Source organism: Neolamprologus brichardi, chromosome 12 (assembly GCF_056152115.1).
Source record: "Neolamprologus brichardi isolate AB-2024 chromosome 12, ASM5615211v1, whole genome shotgun sequence".
Taxonomy (NCBI): domain Eukaryota; kingdom Metazoa; phylum Chordata; class Actinopteri; order Cichliformes; family Cichlidae; genus Neolamprologus; species Neolamprologus brichardi.
In genome coordinates this window covers 33762105-33784211 of record NC_142115.1, presented here as the reverse complement: position 1 = coordinate 33784211, position 22107 = coordinate 33762105, and the positions used below count along the sequence as shown (strand labels likewise).

General features: G+C 40.3%; 1 protein-coding gene across 1 annotated transcript in view; it reads left to right on the top strand.

The window, feature by feature from the left end:
* LOC102791719 (SH2 domain-containing protein 3C-like) overlaps nucleotides 1-22107 on the top strand; it is a 38343-nt gene that overhangs the window by 255 nt on the left and 15981 nt on the right. The window contains exons 2-6 of the mRNA XM_087849441.1: nucleotides 7643-8375; nucleotides 16634-16673; nucleotides 17817-17945; nucleotides 21043-21437; nucleotides 21795-21892. Coding sequence (XP_087705567.1) covers nucleotides 7643-8375; nucleotides 16634-16673; nucleotides 17817-17945; nucleotides 21043-21437; nucleotides 21795-21892 — 1395 coding nt within the window. The remainder of the gene's footprint in view (nucleotides 1-7642; nucleotides 8376-16633; nucleotides 16674-17816; nucleotides 17946-21042; nucleotides 21438-21794; nucleotides 21893-22107) is intronic.

Sequence of the window (22107 nt, the reverse complement as noted above, 5' to 3'; positions counted from 1 at the left end):
TTAGGCTGATTTTAAACTGTTTAAAGTTTTATATTTTGGTGTAAAATACTAAAAAGAAAAGGTAGTGACAGCAGAATTCACACAAAGCATTCACAGTAAAAAAAAACCAAACTTTGCTCTGAAATCCAGTAATATTTTTTTCTAAAGTTCAGATCATCCAAAGGTCACAAGATAAAACTGGTTGGGCATGACATGAATTAAAGTTGTGCTTCTGTTCTATACAAAGCTTAAAGCCTCAGTTTCAGGATTGAAACAGTCATTTTCCAGTCATTTTGTTGGATGACTTATCAGTCATCTTACAACATTGCAGATCTATTAACAAGGAAGTTTAAATTTAGGTGAAAGGCGTAATCCTTCTAAGTAATGGTACAAAAGTTGTGGCATCAAACTAGCCCGCGTCTCTCAGCTTTTTCTGAGAGAAATCTACAAATTTCATGTGACATGTTGTAAATAGATATTTGGGATCTTGATCATCCATCCGTCCATTCTCTTCCGCTTATCCTTATCAGGGTCATGGGGGGATCTCAGTTCAATTCAGTTCAACTTTATTTATATAACTCCAAATCACTACAACAGTTACTTCAATGTGGTTTGTATGGTAAGATGAGGACCATATGATAAAACAGAGAAATACCCAGCAACATTATGAGCAAGACCTTTGGCGACAGTGGGAAGGAAAAACTCCCTTTTAACAGGAAGAAGCCTCCAGCAGGACCAGACTCAGGGAGGGGCGGGGCCATCTGCCGCTGCCAGTTGGGGTGAGATGAGGAAGACAGGGCAAAAGACATGCTGTGGAAGAGAGTCAGAGATTAATAACAAGTAATAATTAAATGCAGAGAGGTCTATTAACACATAGTCAGAGAAAAAGAAATGCATTATGGGAATCCCCCAGCAGCCTAGAATTATTGCAGCATAACTAAGGGAGGATTCAGGGTCACCTGATCCAGCAGTAAACTGTATGTTTTAGCACAAAAGAAAGTCTGATCTTACAAGTAGAAATGTGTCTGTCTCCTGAATCCAAGCTGAGCTGCTACAGAAGAGGCCTGAAAACTGAAGGCTCTGCCTCTCATTCTATTTTCAAATATCGTACGGACGACAAGTAAGCCTGCAGTCTGAGAGCGAAGTGCCCTAATAGGGTGATATGGTACGATGAGGTTTTTGACATAAAATAGAGCCTGACTATTCACAATCTTGCATGTGAGGAGCAGGATTTTAACTTCAATTCTGGATTGATGAGAATACATGAGAAATATGCTCTCTTTCTAGTCCCTGTCAGAACTCTTGCTGCAGCATTCTGGAGCAACTTTGAGGGTTTTTAGGACATCCTGATAATAATTACAGCAGTCCAGCTTAGAAGTAGGAAGTAAGCCTAATAAGCCGTTTGAAGACATTCATTTTTAAAAACGCAGGTGATAAATTACCATTAAATGTTCTAAACTGTGTTGTAGAAAAGTCCAGTGACTGTGTATCTGCAATGGAAGCTTTAGAAACTGGACAGCGGATATAAAAACACTCTCCATGTTTAATTTGTGTGTGACGGCTGTTTTTCACTAAATGCAATTGGGTGAGAATTTGTGTATTAAAGTACTTATCAGTGTTGTTTTTGCAAAGCAGATCTTGATCTCAATCAGACTTCCTGACACTTCCTGCTGCCTTGCCACTTCTGCTTACTCTTATCACTGCGGCTGCCGCTGCACATTTTACTGTAATCGATAGTTCAAACACCTCCCCCTCTGCTGTGGTCTTCTCTTTATTCTTTTAGCTAAATTCTGTTGCTGTCTTTAATAGTTCTGTCATTTTTGATGTTCACTTGTGTTCAGTTCACTTCCTTTGCTTTTTTGTCTGTCGCTTGCAAACCTTTTTCATATGTTTGACTGTTGGTAAATTGCTGTTGCCATCTTATTTTTCCAAAGTCCGACGTAACTGTTACATGCAAAGGTAAAGCTGTCAGCTGAAGCTCACTGGCCTGGTTGGCAAGCTGCTTTCATAGAAAGGATATTTGCACTGGCTACAGATAACTAGTGAGGACAGATTGGACTTCACACCGAGCCTCAGTGCTCCAAAAGGCACAAACAGCCGAAGAGGGATTCATCATTTATTAGGCAACTACAGGCTGCAGCTGTGTTCACGCCCCAGACTAAGGAAACTTTGAACAGGTCACTTATATTGAAACTCCAACTGCAACTTGCAGAGTTCTGAAATATGCTTTATAATAAAAGCCAAATTTGCAACCAGATAATGTTTATTGTATGTTTTTAAATTATGTTTTTAATGGAATATCAGAGCAGCCAAATGACAAAAGCAGCATCTTAAATTTGTTTTTGAGTCTCGTCTCCTAAAGACAACCTGCAGCCTGTCCTAGCAGACTCAGACTGACACAGTCACTCTCTGACTGACTTTCTAGTAACTACCTTCTTATTTGTAAATGCAAACAGATTGCCTACGCATGGCAATCAATCTGACTCAGCACCCAGTTTGCAACAGATATGTGATCTTCACTGATTTATCATACTTTCTTGCCACATTTTCACAAAGCGATTTCATGCAATTGCTAACTTTCAATCTAAAAAATAAGAGCAGACTAACTCAGTTTTGATGCACCAAAGTGAGACTAAAGTGAGTGATCGCAGTCCTTCGAAGCAACCATTTCAAAAGCGAGTAGGGAACTTGTTCATTGCACAAAGTTACCGTAATTTTAGTCAGACCGCCGTCTTCCACCACAGTTTTTCTTGGTGTGACTTTAGCGTCACACACTGAAAAGAAATGTTACTTTGAACCAACTTTAATAATTACCCCATTTTGTTACAGCTAAGTTTATTAGTTGTACTCAGACTGTAATTTAATATAAACCTTTTACTTGAAGTTCAGATTCTCACATTTGACAAATTGTTTGTGTTGATTATTTTCATGGTAACTTATTTTTAATTTTAGGTACAGTGAAATAAACAGCGTTAACCCAGAAATCCCAATTTTCTGTTGCAACAGTGGAGTGCAATGCAACACTTTTTCAGTGTAGAAGCATTTTTAAAATTAAGCAATCTCTAGTGGTTATATGTAAAAGCATATAAATAAAATGAGCTCAGGTGGCCACTTTTAGACAATCCACACACAATCCTTACTTACCTATATAAGCTCAGTCACCATAAACTCGAACCCCAGTGCACCGCCTCTAAGCCTGCTGGAGACAAAATGAATGAAAACCATCCATTATCTGAACTGAATCTGAACTCATTCATACCTTAGATCATTTCAGAATCACCATTTAACACAACATGCATGTCTTTGGGCTGTGGCAGGAAGCTGGAGCATCAGGAGAGAACACATGACACTAAAGAAGTGCCCTGAAACAGGAACCTCTTCCTGTGATGCGACATTGCGACCCACACTATGATATGATAAAATCTTGTTTAACATCTGTTGATATCAGTCACAAATATATTGAGTATTAAAAATCCCCCCAAAACCTTAGTGTAACTTATCACAGGTTACATTTATAAATATTATAATATGGAACTGTAAGCTGAGGAAGTAATCTAAAGCAAATATATTTGAAAATGTCTTGTATGTATGGTACATAAGACATGAATAATATTACTATATATTAACTCTTAGTAGAGCTGAAGTAGAAAAGTAGTAGTAGAAGCACGGAGACAGTGGTATTAGACGAGTCTGGTAAAAGAGGCTGATGTAAGTTTATTTGTGCAAGCCCATAAATGAATGTGCTCTATTGACGCTCGTTCCAGCGTGTCCGCTGTTGCTTTGTCCACTGTTCCACTTACAAACATCTTTTTGCTCCATTGTCAACGAAGCATAGACGTGCCTTTGTGCTGTTTGAAGGGACAGCGGCCCGGCTGAGCGCACAGAGCTGAGCTAAGAAAAGACAGCGAATTCCTGCTGACAGGCCTCTGTGCATCTCTTCTTCTGCTCCTTGACTTGTTAGCTGTCTTATAAAAACTGATTTTCACCCATGAGGCAGCCTGAGGACATTTATTCACTCTGTGAAAACAAATCAGCTTCAGGCTTCGGGATAACAAAAACCTCCAATGGAGCTCAGTTGAGTAGTTTTAAAAAGTTAAAAATTTTAGAGTCACGTTGTTGCTTTAAGTGTCATGTTGTCCTTTGACATTTACAGAAATAGCCTAGGATCATAAATGCTGAAGGGAATCTGTTTGCTGCACAAAAACATTCGTTTTGGCACATCGTGGCATTATTTTTCTTAACAGAAATTGGCAAAGGACGTAGCTGCAAAATTTTGTAAAATCTACTTGTCTGCTGTTAGTTAACAGAGTTAACAGTGGATCATTTTTCCTCAGTTCCTCAACGTAATTGTATCTCAAAGAAAGCGAAACCATTTTATAAACAGAATGAACTCAACGCCTAACACGTTCTTTGGGATTTTTGATTATTTCTACAAGCAAGCGAATACAGTTGCTACCAAAATAAAACAGGAAGTGCATGTCAGAGAGACAAAGCATGCATTGACAACAAACAGAGGGAGACAAAGGGAGTGAAAAACAGTCCAGGTAGCAGGCACGCACAGTCGGGCCTGGTCTGGGCTACTTTTGGTACGTACGGTTCAGTTATGGCACCATCAGGTGCTCTGTGGGCATAAAGCAGGTTAGGCATGGGTTATAGAAAGTACTATGTGGGCCAGATGTGCCCCAGATGTCACAACTGATCTGACCTCTGGCTCAAGGTTCAGTGTGGTTCATAGAAAACCACAGATGTGGGCCATATCTATGACAAATGTTCACTTCTCTATGAGATGAGACAGCACTAAAAAACACAGAGAAGGGGATGAATTAAGTAAAAACAGGAAGCAAAACTCACCATAAACTTAACAAAACCCAACAGTATATAAGGAATAAATGACACAAAGGGAAATGCCCATATCTGTTTATTGGAAAGAGGTTTTTAAGTTGTTTCGTACTACAGTGTTTAACTTAACTCCACTGAGTGGGATTTACTCTGAAATATGACAGGCAATAAAGAACATTTTCTCATTTTTATGGTCATGGAAATCGATTAAGAACAATGTGGAAGTGACACATGCTGGCTCAAGTGTAAAAGATAACATCTACCCTCCATCAACCCCATCTTTGTATCTCTCTCCGAATCACGAGTCCATGTTTAGCTGCTGAATTAAAAACACAACAGTCAGTGCTTCCAGAGCCTAATTGGTCCTTTGGGAAAACACTTGAACACTGGTGAAAGTTCGGGAGCTTCACCTCATAAGAGAGAAACAAGGGTACGACGACATTCCTCAAATGCCTCCAACGCAAAGAAAACATGTTGGTTTGCAGCTGTAGGTCTAAATAGGGACATAATGGCTCTGCACTGATGCTTATGTGTGTTTAAAATGTGCATGTTCATGTCACTAAGGGGCTAACCCAAATTAAAAAGATGACCCTGTGCAGGGATCAGCCAGTGCATCACTGCAAAACGAGCCAGATTAAAATCATTTTGTCGCGTTTAATCTTGATGAATTTGGGGTTTTCCAGTTTTTAACACACACGTTGTGTTTTCCTGTTTTTCTACTTTTTAGAAGATAAAAGATGACAAAGAAATCGATTGAACTCACTCAGCAAGCAAAAAAGTTGAGAGACTCTCTGACTAAAGATCTAAAGTCAGAAATATAAAGACGTCATGAACTAAAAAACAATTTAAAAAAAAACTGCATGTTTATGTTTCTAAAACAATTCTGATAAACAAGCTTGAAATCACAGACTGTATACAAAAGATGGAGGCTACCATGATGTCCTTTCTTTTTTGAGCTCTTATTTTGAAGATAATTTTAAACACAGTCTCACAGTATTTTAAAAGGATTCCAGGAATAATCTGACTAACAATGTCACCTGGTATGAGTTACGGATCATCTAAAGATTTTACTGAGTAATCTGTAAAAAATAAAACAAACATGTGGGTATATAAAGTCTGTGGTTCTGACACAAGCCTATCACTGTTCCTAAAAAGGTGTCATGCTTTGTTTACTTTATATATATGGTTAGGTTTATATATGGTTTATATATATGGTTTAGGCCCTATAAAGGCACTACTAATTACTTGGTTAGGGTTTGAAATACGTGTTTTTTCTGTGGTTTGGTTCAAAATATGAGGTTACAGGTTGACTATTGCATCTGAATGTGATGCCAAGAGCTTGTTGCTATTGCAATTTGTGACATGCTGTGAGTGAGAATGAGCCCTGCTGTGGCAAACGCTGCACAAAACCTTTGGACAGAAATGTGAGACAGCAGCAGCTTTGAGAAAACATCTGTATACGACACAACAGGGAGGGAACAGCTGGCATTTTAGGTCACTGCCAGGTGTCTCTCTATTCTTCTTCTTCTTCTTCTTCTTTTTTAATAAAACCAGACCTCATACAGGGATCTGACTAGGAAGCCAAAATCACAGTACAGTCTATACCCTGCTTACCCATCTATTTCACTCTAAATGGGACTACCATTTACAAAATGAACATCACGTTTTATTAATCAGGACTTTAAGCTGGGTCAGTACGGTGGTTAGCTCTGTTCCCGGGGCGATCGTGGCTCAAGAGTTGGGAGTTCGCCTTGTAATCGGAAGGTTGCCGGTTCGAGCCCCGGCTCGGACAGTCTCGGTCGTTGTGTCCTTGGGCAAGACACTTCACCTACCGCCTACTGGTGTTGGCCAGAAGGGCCGATGGCGCGATATGGCAGCCTCGCTTCTGTCAGTCTGCCCCAGGGCAGCTGTGGCTACAACTGTAGCTTGCCTCCACCAGTGTGTGAATGTGAGAGTGAATGGGTGGATGACTGGACGTGTAAAAGCGCTTTGGGGTCCCTAGGCGGGACTAGTAAAAGTGCTATACAAATACAGGCCATTTACCATTTACCATTCCCTTTCAGGAAATCTGGATGGGGACTTTCTGATTAGAGTTTTCATGTTTCCCTGTGTTTGCGTGGGCTTTCTCCAGGTACTCCGGCTTCCTCCTACAGTCCAAAGACATATAATAAGTAGGGCTAGTTTGGTGATTTTAAAACGTCAGTCGCTCTGTGTTAGCCCTACGTCAGATTGGTGACCTGTCCAGGGTGTATCCTGTGTCTCGCCCTATGATAGCTGGGATAGGCTCCAGCCTCCCTGCGTCCCTGATAAGGAAAACCGGAAGAGAATCGGTGGATGGAGGACTTTAAACGGGCAATTAAGACCATAAAGTCACCAGCAAAGTGTATACTGATGTCATAGATTAAATCAGAAGAGGCTAATTTTCTCATAGTCTTCTATACATTCAGACATCTTTTTGCAACCAAAGGAGTCGCCCCCTGTTGTGCCATTCGAAATACTGAAAGCACTTAGACATTGGCTTCATTGTTCAGAGCCAATGGCTAAATCCATCATTTATGTACTCTAAGCTGCCATCATACAATCAGTGTCCCTCATAACCAGTTTTATTTTTTCATATCTTTTAGTTAAAACATTTTCCAACCCTGCAGTTCTGCTGACACGTTTATGCACGTTTGACTCAATGAAGGGCTGAAAGTGCTCAAAGAATTTATTTTGATTGATTGATTTTTGCAAGTGTTCTCCATCTGCGTGATTTAAAAATGCTTTTATTAATGTTTTGCACTTAAAAAATTTAACTCCTTTTTAACTAACTCCTCTTCTCCAGATTTAAAACTGTTCGGGAGCCTCTCCAATCTCTCCTTCCGCCGCTCAACAGGGAAGAAGAGCAGCAAAGCGTCCCTGGAGTATGATGGGAGCTTTTCCGGGGACAAATCTGCAGGGATGGGCAACCAGTCGGTGGACGACATGGAGTCCTGCCTCCACAGCCCCACCTACGCCCGCTCCTGTGAGATGTACACACATGTGGGGACTGTACCTCGCAATGACAAGCAGAAGAAGAGCTTTAAGGGGCTAAAGGAGAAGAAGACCAAGACAGAGGAGGAGGAGGAGGAGAAAGGGATGAGTGAGAGGCAGGGCAATTTGAAGGCGGGAGAGCATGTCCGGGACTCGCCCCTGCTTGGTGCTCTGACAAGCCTTAGTGTGAACAATATGGAAAAGCCTCAGCCAGCTTCTGCGTTGGCCCGGTCACTGCCAGTGACACCGACATCCAGCCGGACTTCACCTTTGACCTCAGAATCTGACAGCTGTGATCCTGCTGTGGAACCTTTAACCAGCAGTGAGGCATTAAAGAGCAAGAATGATTTAGAAACAGCCAGAGAGCCTTCAGTTAAGAGCCACAAGGCCACTTCGAACCAGGATCTGTATGTGCCGATGGATCCTATAGCTGAAACAGCCCACAGCCACCTGGACCCCCAAACAGAGAGACTGCGAGGCGTCACACGTACACAGGAAACCACCACAACCGTGAAAAGCTCACAGGAAGTGGAGTATGCTGACAAGTGAGATGTTTATTTATTTTTCTCTCAGAAGATGCAGGTCAGAAATACACAGCCTGATTGCTATTCAGGCAGTCAATTCATATCAGTAGAAAAACGTTTTTAGTTAGAAACATAAGAAAAACAGACTGAAAATTCACAAAAGTGTCTTTGTGAGACTTAAACTATTAGTAGAAAATAGTAATAATCACGAGAGATTGAAAAAAGGTCATGTTTCATGACCACCTGACACCCAGCTGCTTGTTAGTGGAAATAAATTTAATATTGAGTTGACCTGAAATAAATCAGTCACTTAATCGATGACTGATCTATTAAATTATCTGTTTAAAATAAAAAGATATAAATGTTAAAAATAAAACATAAAAATTAAATCAACTTAAATTAAAATAAAAAATAATATAAAATGCACAACACTATAAGCTCGAGTCACTGAATCAAATAATGCTGGATAAAAATATTTAAAATAAATAGATCTAAAATGTAAATATAATGAAATAATAGAAAATATTGTCTGTAACAGAAGAGACAATAAAAGTAACTCTGTGGTAAAAATAATAACTAATTAATTATCGAAAAGAAACTAAGTAACATTATGACACTCTAAAAAATAGAACTCTCAAATATTCAACACATGAAGATTAAAATGCACTGTGAAAGTGGCTGTCGCTGCGGACATGCGCAGTAGCTCCGCTCCCACTCACCTCGGCTTTCAGTCAGCTGGGCGAAGCCGTGAGGACTGACCTCGGGACAAGATGTGTGAAGTCGGGGACTTAAAGTTAAGCGGGATGAGGAAGGAAAGGTGAGAAAACCGCTTCCGCTATTAACTCTTTATCCACTGACACAGAGCCAGGCTGTGAGATCAGGGTTTGTGTTTCTTGAATAAAAACACACACAGTTAGTTTTTTCTGAAACAGTGAGACAGTCAGAGAAAACTATCTGTCACGATCATCTGTTAATCTGCTTCGGGGAACAGTCTCAGCTCCGAGGCTTTGATATTTTTATCCCTTCGGTCGCTTTTTTTTCGTTTGAAGTATATTTTTAAAGGCGGAAATAGAGGCGTGTTTTTGGTTAGTTTGGTGCCATAAAACCTGAAACGAGGATCAGTAAAACATTTACTAGCTACAAGTCGACTTTGAAGTGAGTGGGCTTGCTGGTTCTGGACCGGTCTGTTAGTTACATAAGCGGAGGAATTTGATCCTGCGCTGCTTCACTCTGAAGAGTGATAAGACTTCTCTGGCAGAGATGCAGCGGCAGGTTTAACTTCGTCTCTTTTCCACCTGACTTGTATGTCCCGCTGCATGCTGTCACAGTTTTGCGACCTTGTGTCAGTCGCTTAGTGCTGGCTTCAAGGAAAAGCATCCCACCATCCAAATTAGAAAAGAAATGAATGATTCTTGTACAAATAAAAGGCTATTAAAAATACTTAAATGTTATGGCCCTGCAGGTAAAAGTCTATCTTAATCAAGCTGAAGTAAATGATTATGTCTTCCCAAATTGAACTTTTTGGTATTTTTCTTTTTTCAGTATATATTGTCCTGTTATTCCTGTTAACATTATGCTGTAATTAAGAATTTAGTTTGTAATACTGTGAAAAAAAATAATCAGAATTTGACTTTAAGTTAGTTTTCGTTTGCAAAGATCTGTTTCAAGCTTCTAAATGTCACCAAACATTTGAGTAAAACAGTGACGTGACGGTGTGATTCGTGTAGATGTCATTATATCTGATACCAGTGCATTACTGGAAAAAAGCTCAGAGGTGCCAAAATTTTACAAAGTCAGAATCACAAAAATGCTCAAAATATTGATACGTCCAGAATCTCAACTTAATATACAGTTCATCGGACAGCTGCGATAACAGGCCTGCTAATTATCACCAGCCTGATCATCTGATTTGAACTCGCTTAACATGCTAGAGAGTTCAAGAGGTTAATGAAGGCCAACAAGAGTGAAAGTAAAAGTAAATGTGTCTGCATCTATAAAAAAGAACGTCTGAAATGACGAGAATGATGAATATTTGGTTGTTTTACTTAAAAAATCGGCTTATGTTGTTTCATTATGAAGTCTTATTGTTAGCATTTTGGCTCCTGTCATTTTATAGTTATGTTTTGGAGACAGAAATAACCATATCAGTCTTCATTCATAGACTGTATGTGTGCATCACACAGAAGACAGGTACCTACGAACTAGTGCTAAGAATATCAGTCACCAGCACTGACGCTAACACATCTCGGATGTTTTGTAGCAGACAGAAAGTCGTATTATTGGTCAGATAATTCTATTAAAAACTCTCCAAAAAGCACAAACAACACAGACACAGCGAGTCATGTTCAAGAAGTCCAGTTAGGGGCGACGAACACCCGTTCTTTCAAACTCGAAGCTTTAGGAGAAAGAAGATCTCCCGACAAAAAATCCTCAGTATCTGTTAAAAAAACTAACATTAAACAGCTTTAAGACTCACATCAGCATCGAAGGAAAGCTTTTAGTTTTATTATCGACTTTCAGTAGCAGAATAAGAAGAAATGGTGTCCTGTAGCTGTCAGGGGAAAAGGCTCAGAGTGGATTTCTGGATAAACAGAGCCTCCCATTAACAGTGTGTTTCTTTTAACTACTGGTGCAGTGCCTGTTCCGGGTAAGTGTGGCCCCAACTTACAGATTTTCCCTGACTGTGCAGTTAATTGGAAGTTGCTGGTTTGAAAAGAAGACCGCTGTAAGGTCACACTTGTTGAATGTGCGTGTAGTGAAAACATAACTGAAGGACTTAAGCTGTTTGTCACAGGAAACCAAAGACTAACATTTTTTTAAATGCCTGTTTGTCTTTTTGAGAACCAGTCTGAATTTTGTTATTCCACATTTCAACCCTGCACCCACGGGACAGTACAAAGCCTTAAGATGTAGACGATGGTCTTCAAACCTCAGTGTGGGACCAAAACACCGCCATGTCGGACGCGTTTAGATGTGGTATCGCTAAACGAAGTGACGTGCGTTCATGTGGATGAATGCCCTCACAAAGATATTTAAACAAACATGGCTGTGTTTGTGTGTGGGCCCCGTCCCTGCAGATAGAGTAGAGCCACAGTCACAGTAGTGGACTCACTGGGAACAGGAAAACGATGGGAACTCTTCATCCAAACAACCAGAAACCCATCAAGTTTGAGGCATATCCCGCGAACGATCGATGAGACAGGCGAATTGGAGATTTCTCAAATTATTAGTAAGTAGTAGTAAGAGTAGTTTTACCCGCAGCGCAGCCGCAGAGGTGTCACATCAGCTTTCAGCTGTTCACAGTTTCGGAGGAATTGCACTGCCAGAACTGAGCACGTTCTGAATTCTCACCTTATTGCAATAAAGGAGGTAATTCAAGTTTAAGAAGCCATCAGAGCAGAAGTGGTCACTGAGGCTGAACTTGACCTGCTTTCAAAAAGTCATCCAGGCTTGGTGACTTTCTTTTTCCACTCTGTGTTTGTTGCAATCAGCCTCAGCTCTTTGCAACTAATGTCGTTATTAGGGAAGCGTTAAACCACAGGCAGAGTCTCTCTGACTGTGTTGCTGTTGGCGTAACAGCTGCTGGCAGTCGGAGCAGGAACTGCTGTAAAATTTGGTGCTGGTTTGAGGAGTGCAGCCCTGAAGTGGAGGGTGTTTCCCCCTCATGGATAAGGTCACTGCAAACAGTCTTATAACTTAACAGTGAACAGACTTTAACTGTGGTTCGGTCCAAGTGTGAAGAAAAAATGTGAGCAAAAGAATAATGACCATGTGTGACAGCATCCTGTCCATGTATAAGTGGATGTTGACTGGTTATAAGCTTATTCTTAGATATAGCTGCAGGTCTCCAGTTTGTTGCCTTTAAATAGAGATAAAAACATCTATCATTATATCTCACATCAGGTGACCTGAGCCGTCTCCTTACAGAGACCTCAGGGTTGAGGGCGCTACTCTTTTATCCTCTGGGTTGTTTGAAAAGTAGTGAAAAATTGAAACACAATCACCGGGCAACCACCAGCTTTTTTCCTGTTCTCAAGGAGGTTCACATCCTATTTTTACAGAGTTCGTCATTAATAAGTAATAAGCTACATTCCTCATTGCAAGGAAATGACTGAGTCATTATGTGTTTTGAATGGAAAAATCAGCTTAACTTTTTTTTTTTATAAATAATTACATGACTATAACAAATATATAATATAATACAATATAAATGTTCTGAACCTGCATTTATTGGTTAACCCTTTAAGACCTACCATAGAACCAAGTCCGCCAGAGTTTATATTATATTTTTACATGCTGTAGTGCCATTTTTGGGAGCATTTCAAGTTGCTATACACCAATACAACCATTATAGCCCAGATTTTAATAATATGTATGCATTAAGTGCATAGTAATTACATAAATTGCAAAAAGTGCAATAAACTACAAAAAAATTGAAAATCGTTTTTGCTTTTTTAACATATATTTCTAGTTAGAGAAATTTAAGAGGCTTATCCCTCAAAACTGTAAATACAAAAAAGTTGCACAAAATAGTTTCCCACCACAGGAAATTCATTTTGAGTGTCTATATAGTTTTATTTTTGAAATACACCAATTTTTATATCCTGCAGGAAAAACGAAAATAAATATTATACTGCAAATTTGCTAAAAAGCAGCATATGCATCAAAATAAACTATTTCCAGCAGTGCAATATGAGTCCTAAGCATCCCAGAAACGACACAGGAAGTCATAAAGTCAAAGATAACTTTTAAAAACACCAGTATAGGCTCATGAGGCCCTGATGGTAAAAGAAACTACATTTCAGCGAAAATGATGTCACTTCCGGTTTTGGGCAGGTAATGGCGGACATGCAAAAGTTCGCTGAAGTCTATTCAAACATGGGAAGTGTTACAAACAGCTGATCGGATCGGCAAAGCGTGTTTCTGGAATATTATGTTTTTATTGCTGCAAGCGCTTTTTATGCAGTTTTTGCAAAGCTATATGTGGAAGGAAACCGTGACTTAGGACAAGCTGATGGCATAAGATGTAAGTACAACTCCGGTTTCATATGCAAAAAAAAATATTGCGCTAGCTTACTTGGTTGCAGTGCTACTGGGATTTAAAAATAGTTACGCAAAACAGAACGTGCCTGCTCCAACCGGTTTTAAAGGGTTAAGTAATAAGCTAAAGTCAATTACAAGATAGATAAAAATAAAAAATGTAAAAATATATTTGCATTTGCACTTTCAGTATTTACTGCTATCACTGTGGTCGTTTGCTGTCACCCGATATCTGATCTACATCGGACGACTGTATCCATACTCGCTTTTAAACCATTTGGAACATCTAGAAGAGGCTTGCATTTATTTTATTTTATCCAGTAAGGGAGAGGTGCTCTCTGTTTTTATTTGCTCCAAGGATCTCAGAATTGGAACATCCTGATACTTGGAAGCTTCGAGGTTTTCAGTCCTGAGTTTGAAAAAGCAGGTATGAAGCAGCTTTTACTGGAATGAATGGGGTGCCGTGTTGTAACCTGGGAGTTTTGTCTTTGTCTGACTTCCTGTTTATTATATTGTCCTCAATAATGCCATAAAAATACCCTCCTCCTCCTTCCTAGCCCTAAAGGGTTTAATCTAATAATTAAAACAGCCAGTGAGCGTCGGCATCATTCCCAAACAGCACAAGCAGCATATCAGGGCTTAAAATCATCTGCGTGGGGTTTAGTTTTTGAATGCCAGCGCGTTTCTCATGCTGTATGTCCACATCTGTGAGTGTGTGCTGCCTGTTCTCAGAGTTTGTGTTTGGGAACAAAAGGTCACCTCCCTTGACTCTTGGAAGTATGCAGCCAGTTGAGGAAGAGCAGAGAGTTTCACCCTGCCAGTGTGCTGTGTTTCTGCGCTGACATAATGCATCAGAGCTGTCAGAAAGAAACAAAGCTTGTGCTTTTTGGGAGTTTTTTTGTTTTTGTTTAAAGCATCATTTGAAAAGTGTCAGTGGTCCTCTGGGTGCTGAGTTTAGTTTTGTGAGCCCCACAGGCCTCAGATTTGGTGAGGATCCAGCTGTTGTGTGGATGGACATCATGAAGAAAAAATGTTTCTTTTGCTTCAGTCTTGAAAAACAGACGGTTTGCAGATACGAGCGGGAATATTCCCGATCCTCCCTGGAGGAGTTTGTTGGGTTGCATGTTGTTGCTAGGCGGTGTCGAATGAACTCACTGCTGCTGTCAGAGAGTTTCGCAAGAGGGCCGATGGACAGCAGACAGCATAAAGCATGTACAACTCCTGCTGCTGCTACCAGAACTATGATAATACTGCTACTCTCTTATCAAGATAAGGGATTTTTTAAAAAATCATTAAATTATGATGACAAACAATAAGGAAAACGTGCTGTTTGAAAACAGGGCTGTTGGATTTCCAGCCTTTAATCAAGGCTGAACAATAAAAGAAAAAAGCTGAATGTGACCGTGATGACAGATGTTTGCTGTTTTATCTGATACCATAGAGTTGCTATGTCAATGACCACGACTCGGCAACAGTTTAAACTCTAATCTTACATGAGTGCGACAGGAAATATGTCACAGTAGATGAAAATTACAAAACACATTGAATGTTTGTTGAAAGTTGCATAAAATGTGGTTTCTGGAAACAGCAGGCGCCGTAGACCCCGTGGCTACATTTAGTAGTTACCTGACTCAGACACACTGAATCCTGTGGAGCTTCAGTGGATGATGTGGCAGTGTCAGCTATTTCACCACCTTGCAGACTCTACTCTGACGCGTCGCAGAAGCGACCCTCTTCTCGGCAACTCTAAAAATAGTGCCAGCTGTAGCTGCGCAGAGCAGATGGGGGGGGTTAGGACGACATGGTATGGTGTAAACATGACGTGCAAACACTCAGCTCCAGTGTATTAACTGACTCCCAGCTATAGACTGTATAAAAGTTGGACATAAATATTGTGGCGTCTGATACTGGTTAGTAAAACACCGTCATGAAGCTTTGAGCTCAGCGGCCTCTTGGTAGTTTGAAACCAGACGTGACAGGCGGAGGTGGGCGGGGGGAGAGGTCTGACTGAACCACCCCACAGTTGCTAGTTAACAACTTCTCAATTACAAGTCATTGGCAGCTGATCAAGCGGCAGGCGATTCTCTCTCCTCTAACAAGGCTCCCGGAGAAGCACGAGAGCTATACTGAAACTTTGATGTTTTATGATTTTTTTTATAACATGCTGACGCCATTTTTTTTTATTACAATATCATCAAGGGAAAATGCTTACCCTACCTAGGTACTCGTGCCCCCAAGGCCTAGATTACTGTTGTGAAGTTTGAAGACGATCCATAAAAACTTTCTGGGTAATATAAAGTTTTTAATGATTGTCACATTTGCTGTGATCTTTTTCACCTAAATTAAATCAGCGCTAGATGCTGTTGAAGACACAAAATCTGAGAATCATATGTTAAAAACACTAGACTGCTAACAGACAGACAGACCGATTACATACTTGATTACAATATGACCATAAAATAGTAGCAACTGAGACCAGAAACTATTTACAATTGTGTTTAGTGAGGTCATACAGCAATGAACTGAGTGCTGTTTCACATAGACTTCTATACAATGTCTTTGTCCCCCTGGTGGTCATTAAAAAGAATGCACATTTAGGGCACTACCACTTTGGCTCCACTTTTCCGACACAGAAACTAGTCATTGGTCCCAGATTCTTCCTGGTTGGATCTTTATTGTATGTTGGTCGATTTTTCTTTTCCCATAGCTGCTCTGTTGATCTCTACTGAGCAATTCATGAACAAAAAAAAACAACTTAATTTATTCAGAGCAGCCATCATTCATGAAAACACAGTGTTTGTATCGCATCCAATAAGTAACAAAAAATTAAAAGTAGAAGAAAAATAAATAAACAAATACTAACCTGACCAATACAGGATTTTAAAGACTGATACCGATATTTGGTGATTTTGGTTTTTTCTAGCAGACAGATGAAACAAAAACATTTTTCTAAAATGTGTTAATCATAGTTATTTATTTATTTACTTGATTGTCATCTGCTAAACTCTGCTCAGGTCACCTGGAGCTTATTTGTGGCATTGGATGTGTTGAAGAGAGAGAACCCTCTTCTATAATTTGCTTGGTTCAATATTTATTTTGCCCTGTTATTAATACCTCATTAGACTCTTTTTTTAGAAACTTTCCTGTGAATTATTTGCTGATAGGTAATTGGGGACTCTTACAAAAAAAGTTCAAACTAATATTCTTAATAAATCAAACTTGTTTTCTTTGTTTTTTAGGCATCAGGACATGACAGATGGTGGAGGAGAATATGTGAAAGTAAGCTTACATTTTTGCGTGACTTTAAAGTACATTTTACTCTCATTTTGATTCAGCTTCCTTTTGCTTTCTCACTTCCTCTGGTCAAGCCTTTTTCCAGCTGTATATGGGAGCTCTCAGCAAACCTCTGTGATTCCCTACACTCGGCTCTGTGGCTCTAATTCAATCAGGACAGTGACAGAAAAGCCTCGGGGAATGCAGCCCCTCTGCGGCGACATACTTTTGAGCTGACTTGGTTACCGCTGGCAATGGTGGCGTCTCGGCCGCCGGCCTTGTTTAGGAAAGGTGGAGAGAGCCTCGGAGAGCAAGACGATTTCCACTCCATTGACTTACAATTAGATACTTGACAAACACACTTGTCTAAATGTTACAAGCTGCCAGTGAATGATAATGCTAATGAAATTAGAGCTGGAGGCTTCCAGGTCTTTACCTCACAACACACACACCATCTTATTTTGTTTTGAAGTGGTCCTGGCCCCGTTCCCAGTCTTTGATTCCCAGTTCAACGGGGCAAACCATTCTGTCAAAGCAGAAGGGGGTGGGAGGTGTCAGGGACCAGAAAAACAACATGTCACCTATAAAGCTGAGGAATGTGTTTGTGTGTGTGTGTCCACACTCCCAGTATTCCCAGCTTGTCCTTAACATAAATTTTTGTATACAGTAGCTTCTTCTTCTTCTTCTTTTTTGCATAAAGACACGACAGACAAAGGCCGCTGAGCGATGACCCCCATCTAACAATGACGTTGCCACAGTGACAAGGCCAAAACTCCAGCATGGGTCTGGGTTTTGGGCCTCTGGTGCCGCCACTGTGGATGCCAGTGTGGGAATGCCAGAGCTGTCAATCCTCCCTCTCTCTATTCCTCCTCCCTCATCCCACTCTGTCCTCTGTTAACAGACATTCACACAAAAACAGCAGAGAAGGCTGCAGATTGGCTACATGCTTGTATTTTAGCCATTTCTTTAAAAAGCCAATCTGGTTTAGATTTTTTTCCAGGAAGGAAAAACGCAGAAGATAAAAGACTCTGCTGGGATTTGACCTTTAGCCAGCAGAGGTCACACAATGGCTTAAACTCATGTTGTTGCCTTCCTGTGTTCGTACATGGGGGGGTTGTTTCTCAACGTGCGCCTGTCATGTCTTTTAAGTTCTCCAAGGAGAAGTTCTGGTTGGAGGCGCCGTCTGAGAAACTGAGGAAGCAGCTGGAGGAAGAGCTGAGGCTGAGCGGCACAAACCTGAAGAGCCACGCTTGGTACCACGGATGCATCCCCTGGCAGGTCTGCCTCTGACATACGCACATACAAATACACACTTTTTGTTTTGCAGCTGTTGCATGAAAATTTCATAATTTTTAAAAACACTTCATTACTTGTGTTATTTAGGGTTACACAAAAAGGAACTATGAATAAAGGATGTTTTTAGCTTTCATGCATTAACTTCAGACAATGTTGAGAGAATCAGTTCTGGACTTTATGCAGTGTTACTTATGCAGCACTCAGCAGGAAATAGTGTGTTTCAGTCCTGAACATACTGGCTGTTCAATGTTTAGGCATCGAGGGGTACTCAGTTTGTACCAGACAATTACACAGCGTCACTTGCATGGAACTGGGCATCACACGGGCCAGACTGTAATGGACTGTTTAATTTTGACCAAGCATTTCCAGGGCTGCAAAAAGAAACCAACACTGAAGTGGCAAAAACATGCAGTTCCTCCAATGGCCACTTGAGGCTGACGCCATGTCAAAGTATATCCAGCAAACATAGACATGTTTACAGCCTTGTTCAAAAAACACTGACTGTTTTGAATGACAGGTGAGTCAACAGGTAGACCCAACAACTACCTGCTAGGCCTGACCTCCATTAAATTGACTCACTGAACTAGACCTCTCAACCATGTTTGGTATCTTGCGAAGCACTTTTAATGATGCTATCTGGCAAATAATATGGCTTGCTTTGTAGTAAATACTTTCCATGAATTTGGTTGTAGGTAGCATTAGCTAGTAAGTTTAAATATGTATGAATATTCCAGCTCTAAGAAACTAAGAAATGTGGTATTGACCAAAGACGAAGCTTCAAAATGCAGAGGCTTAAATCAGTGAGTGATCTCACAATGGCTACGTTTATTTATAGTCCAATTGCCCAACTGTGGTTCTGACGGCTACGTCAGGTAATATCTGGAAAAGTACATGTGGGGGAGAAAAAAAAACAGTTCCCAGCATCTGCAAGCAAGCAAGCACGTGTTTTCACCACAAACCAGCTGTGAACATTACGTAACAAAAATGGCTTTAGTTTCTTAATTACTGATCGACGTCACTACAGACTAGAGCGTGGGATAGTAATCGATTAGAAATGCAGCAATGAAACAAAAATAAGAGAGTGGAAATAGTGGGCGGTGGTGGTTAAGTGGGTGTGGGGATGGTAGTGAGTGGGGTATGCTCTCAAAGGTTGGTTTAATTTTAGTTTCTTTACTTTTCCTTTCACTTTTTTAAAACATTGGACTCCAGCTGCTTCATCACCAAAGTTGCGAGGCTCGTGATGAAGCAACTGGAGCTAAAGAAAATTAGTGTACTTAACCAATCAGGGAAACCTTCAGGAGGACTTCACATCTCCTGACCCAGAGTGTGAGTGAGCGTGAACCAAAGAGTTTTTGTTTTTCAACACCCAACAAAAGTCTTGTAGGAGTGTGCATTTCCATACTTGTTCATACAGTCGAACCCACTAACGGAAAAATATTTTTCCTGTGATGTGCTCTGTGGGCTGTTTTTTCACTGAATCGGTTGTTGGTTTTGTCAGATATTTGTCTAGGCTGTGAAAGGAAAGGACTTTTAGGTGTTCTCCTTATTAGGAGAGAGATTGTTTTGTGCAGATATGTGTGAATATGAAAGGTTTAGTGTTAGATTGTTAATCGGAATCTACACAGGTGATACTGAGTAACAAAAAAGTAACATAAAGAGTAATGTAACAAAGTAGTTCTGCAGAGAATAAAGAAGAAAACTCAAACATAAAATGAAGTTAAAAAAATATGTAATGCACCCATCAAGAAGTCAGATGCATCCAACATCCTATGATGGAAGGACAAGCTGATTGGCTGATGTGGGAATGAAGGCTACCTGAAGGGAAAAGGTTGTTGTTTCAGGGGAAAAGCTCATGCTGGTTAAAAAGCATCTTCAATCTAAGAGACTAATGAGCTCACTGAAGCATGGATAACTATATCACCATTAGAACACCTTTTCTTTTGCATCTTTTCTTTTTCTGTCAGATTTGCTGCATTGCTTCCTGATAAAACAGAGAGTATCTTTGGGTTTTGAAAAAACATATTATTAAAGCAAGCTTGTTTTAAAGAAATGCCTTTGCCCCATCCAGCTAGAACTGGATTCAGAGCAGAACTGAACAAACAGAACCTGTAGAAATAACTTCCATCGGTTTTCTTAATTGCTTATCCAGTTGAGAGTCAATGGGGCCTGTCCCAGCAGACAGAGGGTGAAAGGTGGAGTGCACTCTGGACAGTTTGCCGGTTTATCGCAGTGCTAACAGAGAGACAGAAAACATTCACATTTGCAAAACCCAGAGAGAACCCATACAGTCACAGGGAGAACCTGCAAACCCCACACAGCAAAGCCTAGACTGCAGAGCTTACTACTGCATTTATTCAGATACCACAGTCATGTAGCTATTAGGCCACAAGGGGGAGCATCGGGCTAAACTTTGGAGACAGAATGATGTTAGGAGTTCAGGTATACTTTATATTACAAAACCCCTTCAAAAAGTTTTCCTCTCTGTTCAATACATGCCAGCCTCTATTCTAAGTTTTCATTTTAAATACAAAAATCAAAAAAGCAGAAGCAGAAAAGTTGATGCTTCCACAATTTTTATAAATCATTTAGTGTCAATACGAAAAGGGAATTTAGTGAAATAAAGGTCAGCATCATAGTGTTTGGAAATGCTTGTTTATTTTTCATGAATCCTGTTTACTTCAACTTAGTTTGACTTTATTTTTCCCCTGGTGGTTCGCCCTCCAGTAGCAGCCCTATCCAAGTCTCACAGTTTGAGAAACACTTTCAGGAATGAGATTTAAACTAACTTGGATTTCTTCCTCTGTGTCTGAGTGTTTAGATGTGCAAATGTAAAAAAACTTTCACAAATATTGTTTACATCACCATTAAAAACAGATACATTTTGAGTTATGTGACTAGTATTTTATTTGTTTTTGTCTTGAACAAAATTCATTCCAAACATTTTTTAAATAAAATTAATATATCAATTAGACAACATAATATAAAAGTGAAACATCACACTGCATCTTTAATCACATCGGTATAAATGTAAAAATGATGAAACGTCTAATAACTAACAGAAATTAAAACATCTGTTCAGGTGTCGGAGAGCCTTGTGGTGAACCATGGTGACTTTCTCGTCAGGGACTCTCAGTCCAGTCAGGGTGACTTTGTCCTTACCAGCCGGTGGGAGCAGAAAACGCTTCACTTCCTCATCGGGAAGGCGGTGGTTCAGTCCGCTGAGACGTACACTCGGGTTCAGTACAGCTTGGAGGGCGAGGCCTTCGACTCCTTACCTGCCCTTGTTCATTTCTATGTGGGCAGCCGGGCGGCTCTGACTCGGTGGAGCGGAGCTCAGATTCACCAGCCAGTCAACAGGACGTTGCCACTTAGCTACCTGGAGACGGCTTTCCGCACCACTGCCGTCACCTCATCGGGTCAAAAGGGGCCTAGGAATGGTAGCATGGGAGGAGAGGAGAGGGTCTGTCCGAGAAGGTGCGGTTCCACTTGTTTAATTCCTTTTAAGTTACGATTTTTATGTGTAACATAATAAACGCACAGCGTGAACTCATGTGAAAAACTATGACACACGAGGGCTGTAAATGAATTGTCTGACTTTTGACTGTTTAAGGCTATAAAGTTTATTTTATAGTAAGAAAGAAAAACATAATCCAATAAAAAGTTTTCCATGTTGAATTTCTTGATTCACTTGGGGGAAAACAATGCAGGGCTTCATAGAGCAGTTAATTAAAAACATGAACTCATCCTCTTTACAATCTTGTGTTGTATGTAGTGGATGAAATTAAAATGAGTCTCGTGGTTCTATAATATGTGCCATCTCTCTCCATGTAGTCCTTCCTCTAACAACCACAAGGAGGCAGACGTGAACAGGCAACAGGATGGCCAGCTGAGTCCTGGAGAATTGTTCCTTTCTACTCCTTCTAGCTGCTGTAAGTTAAAACTCTTTCTCCTCTTGCCTCACAGCTTGATAATCCCCAAATACTCATCAGAATTATGATGAACTAATAGTAAAGCAGTAAGAAGAGAGTCAAGAAAAAGAGACTTAACTTGGGTTGTTGTCGCTCCAACAGCCTGGTCTGCCTGGCTTTTAGTCAGCAGCCAGGAACTTCAACCTGATTCAGAGGATCTGTGGCTGTTTGCTCTC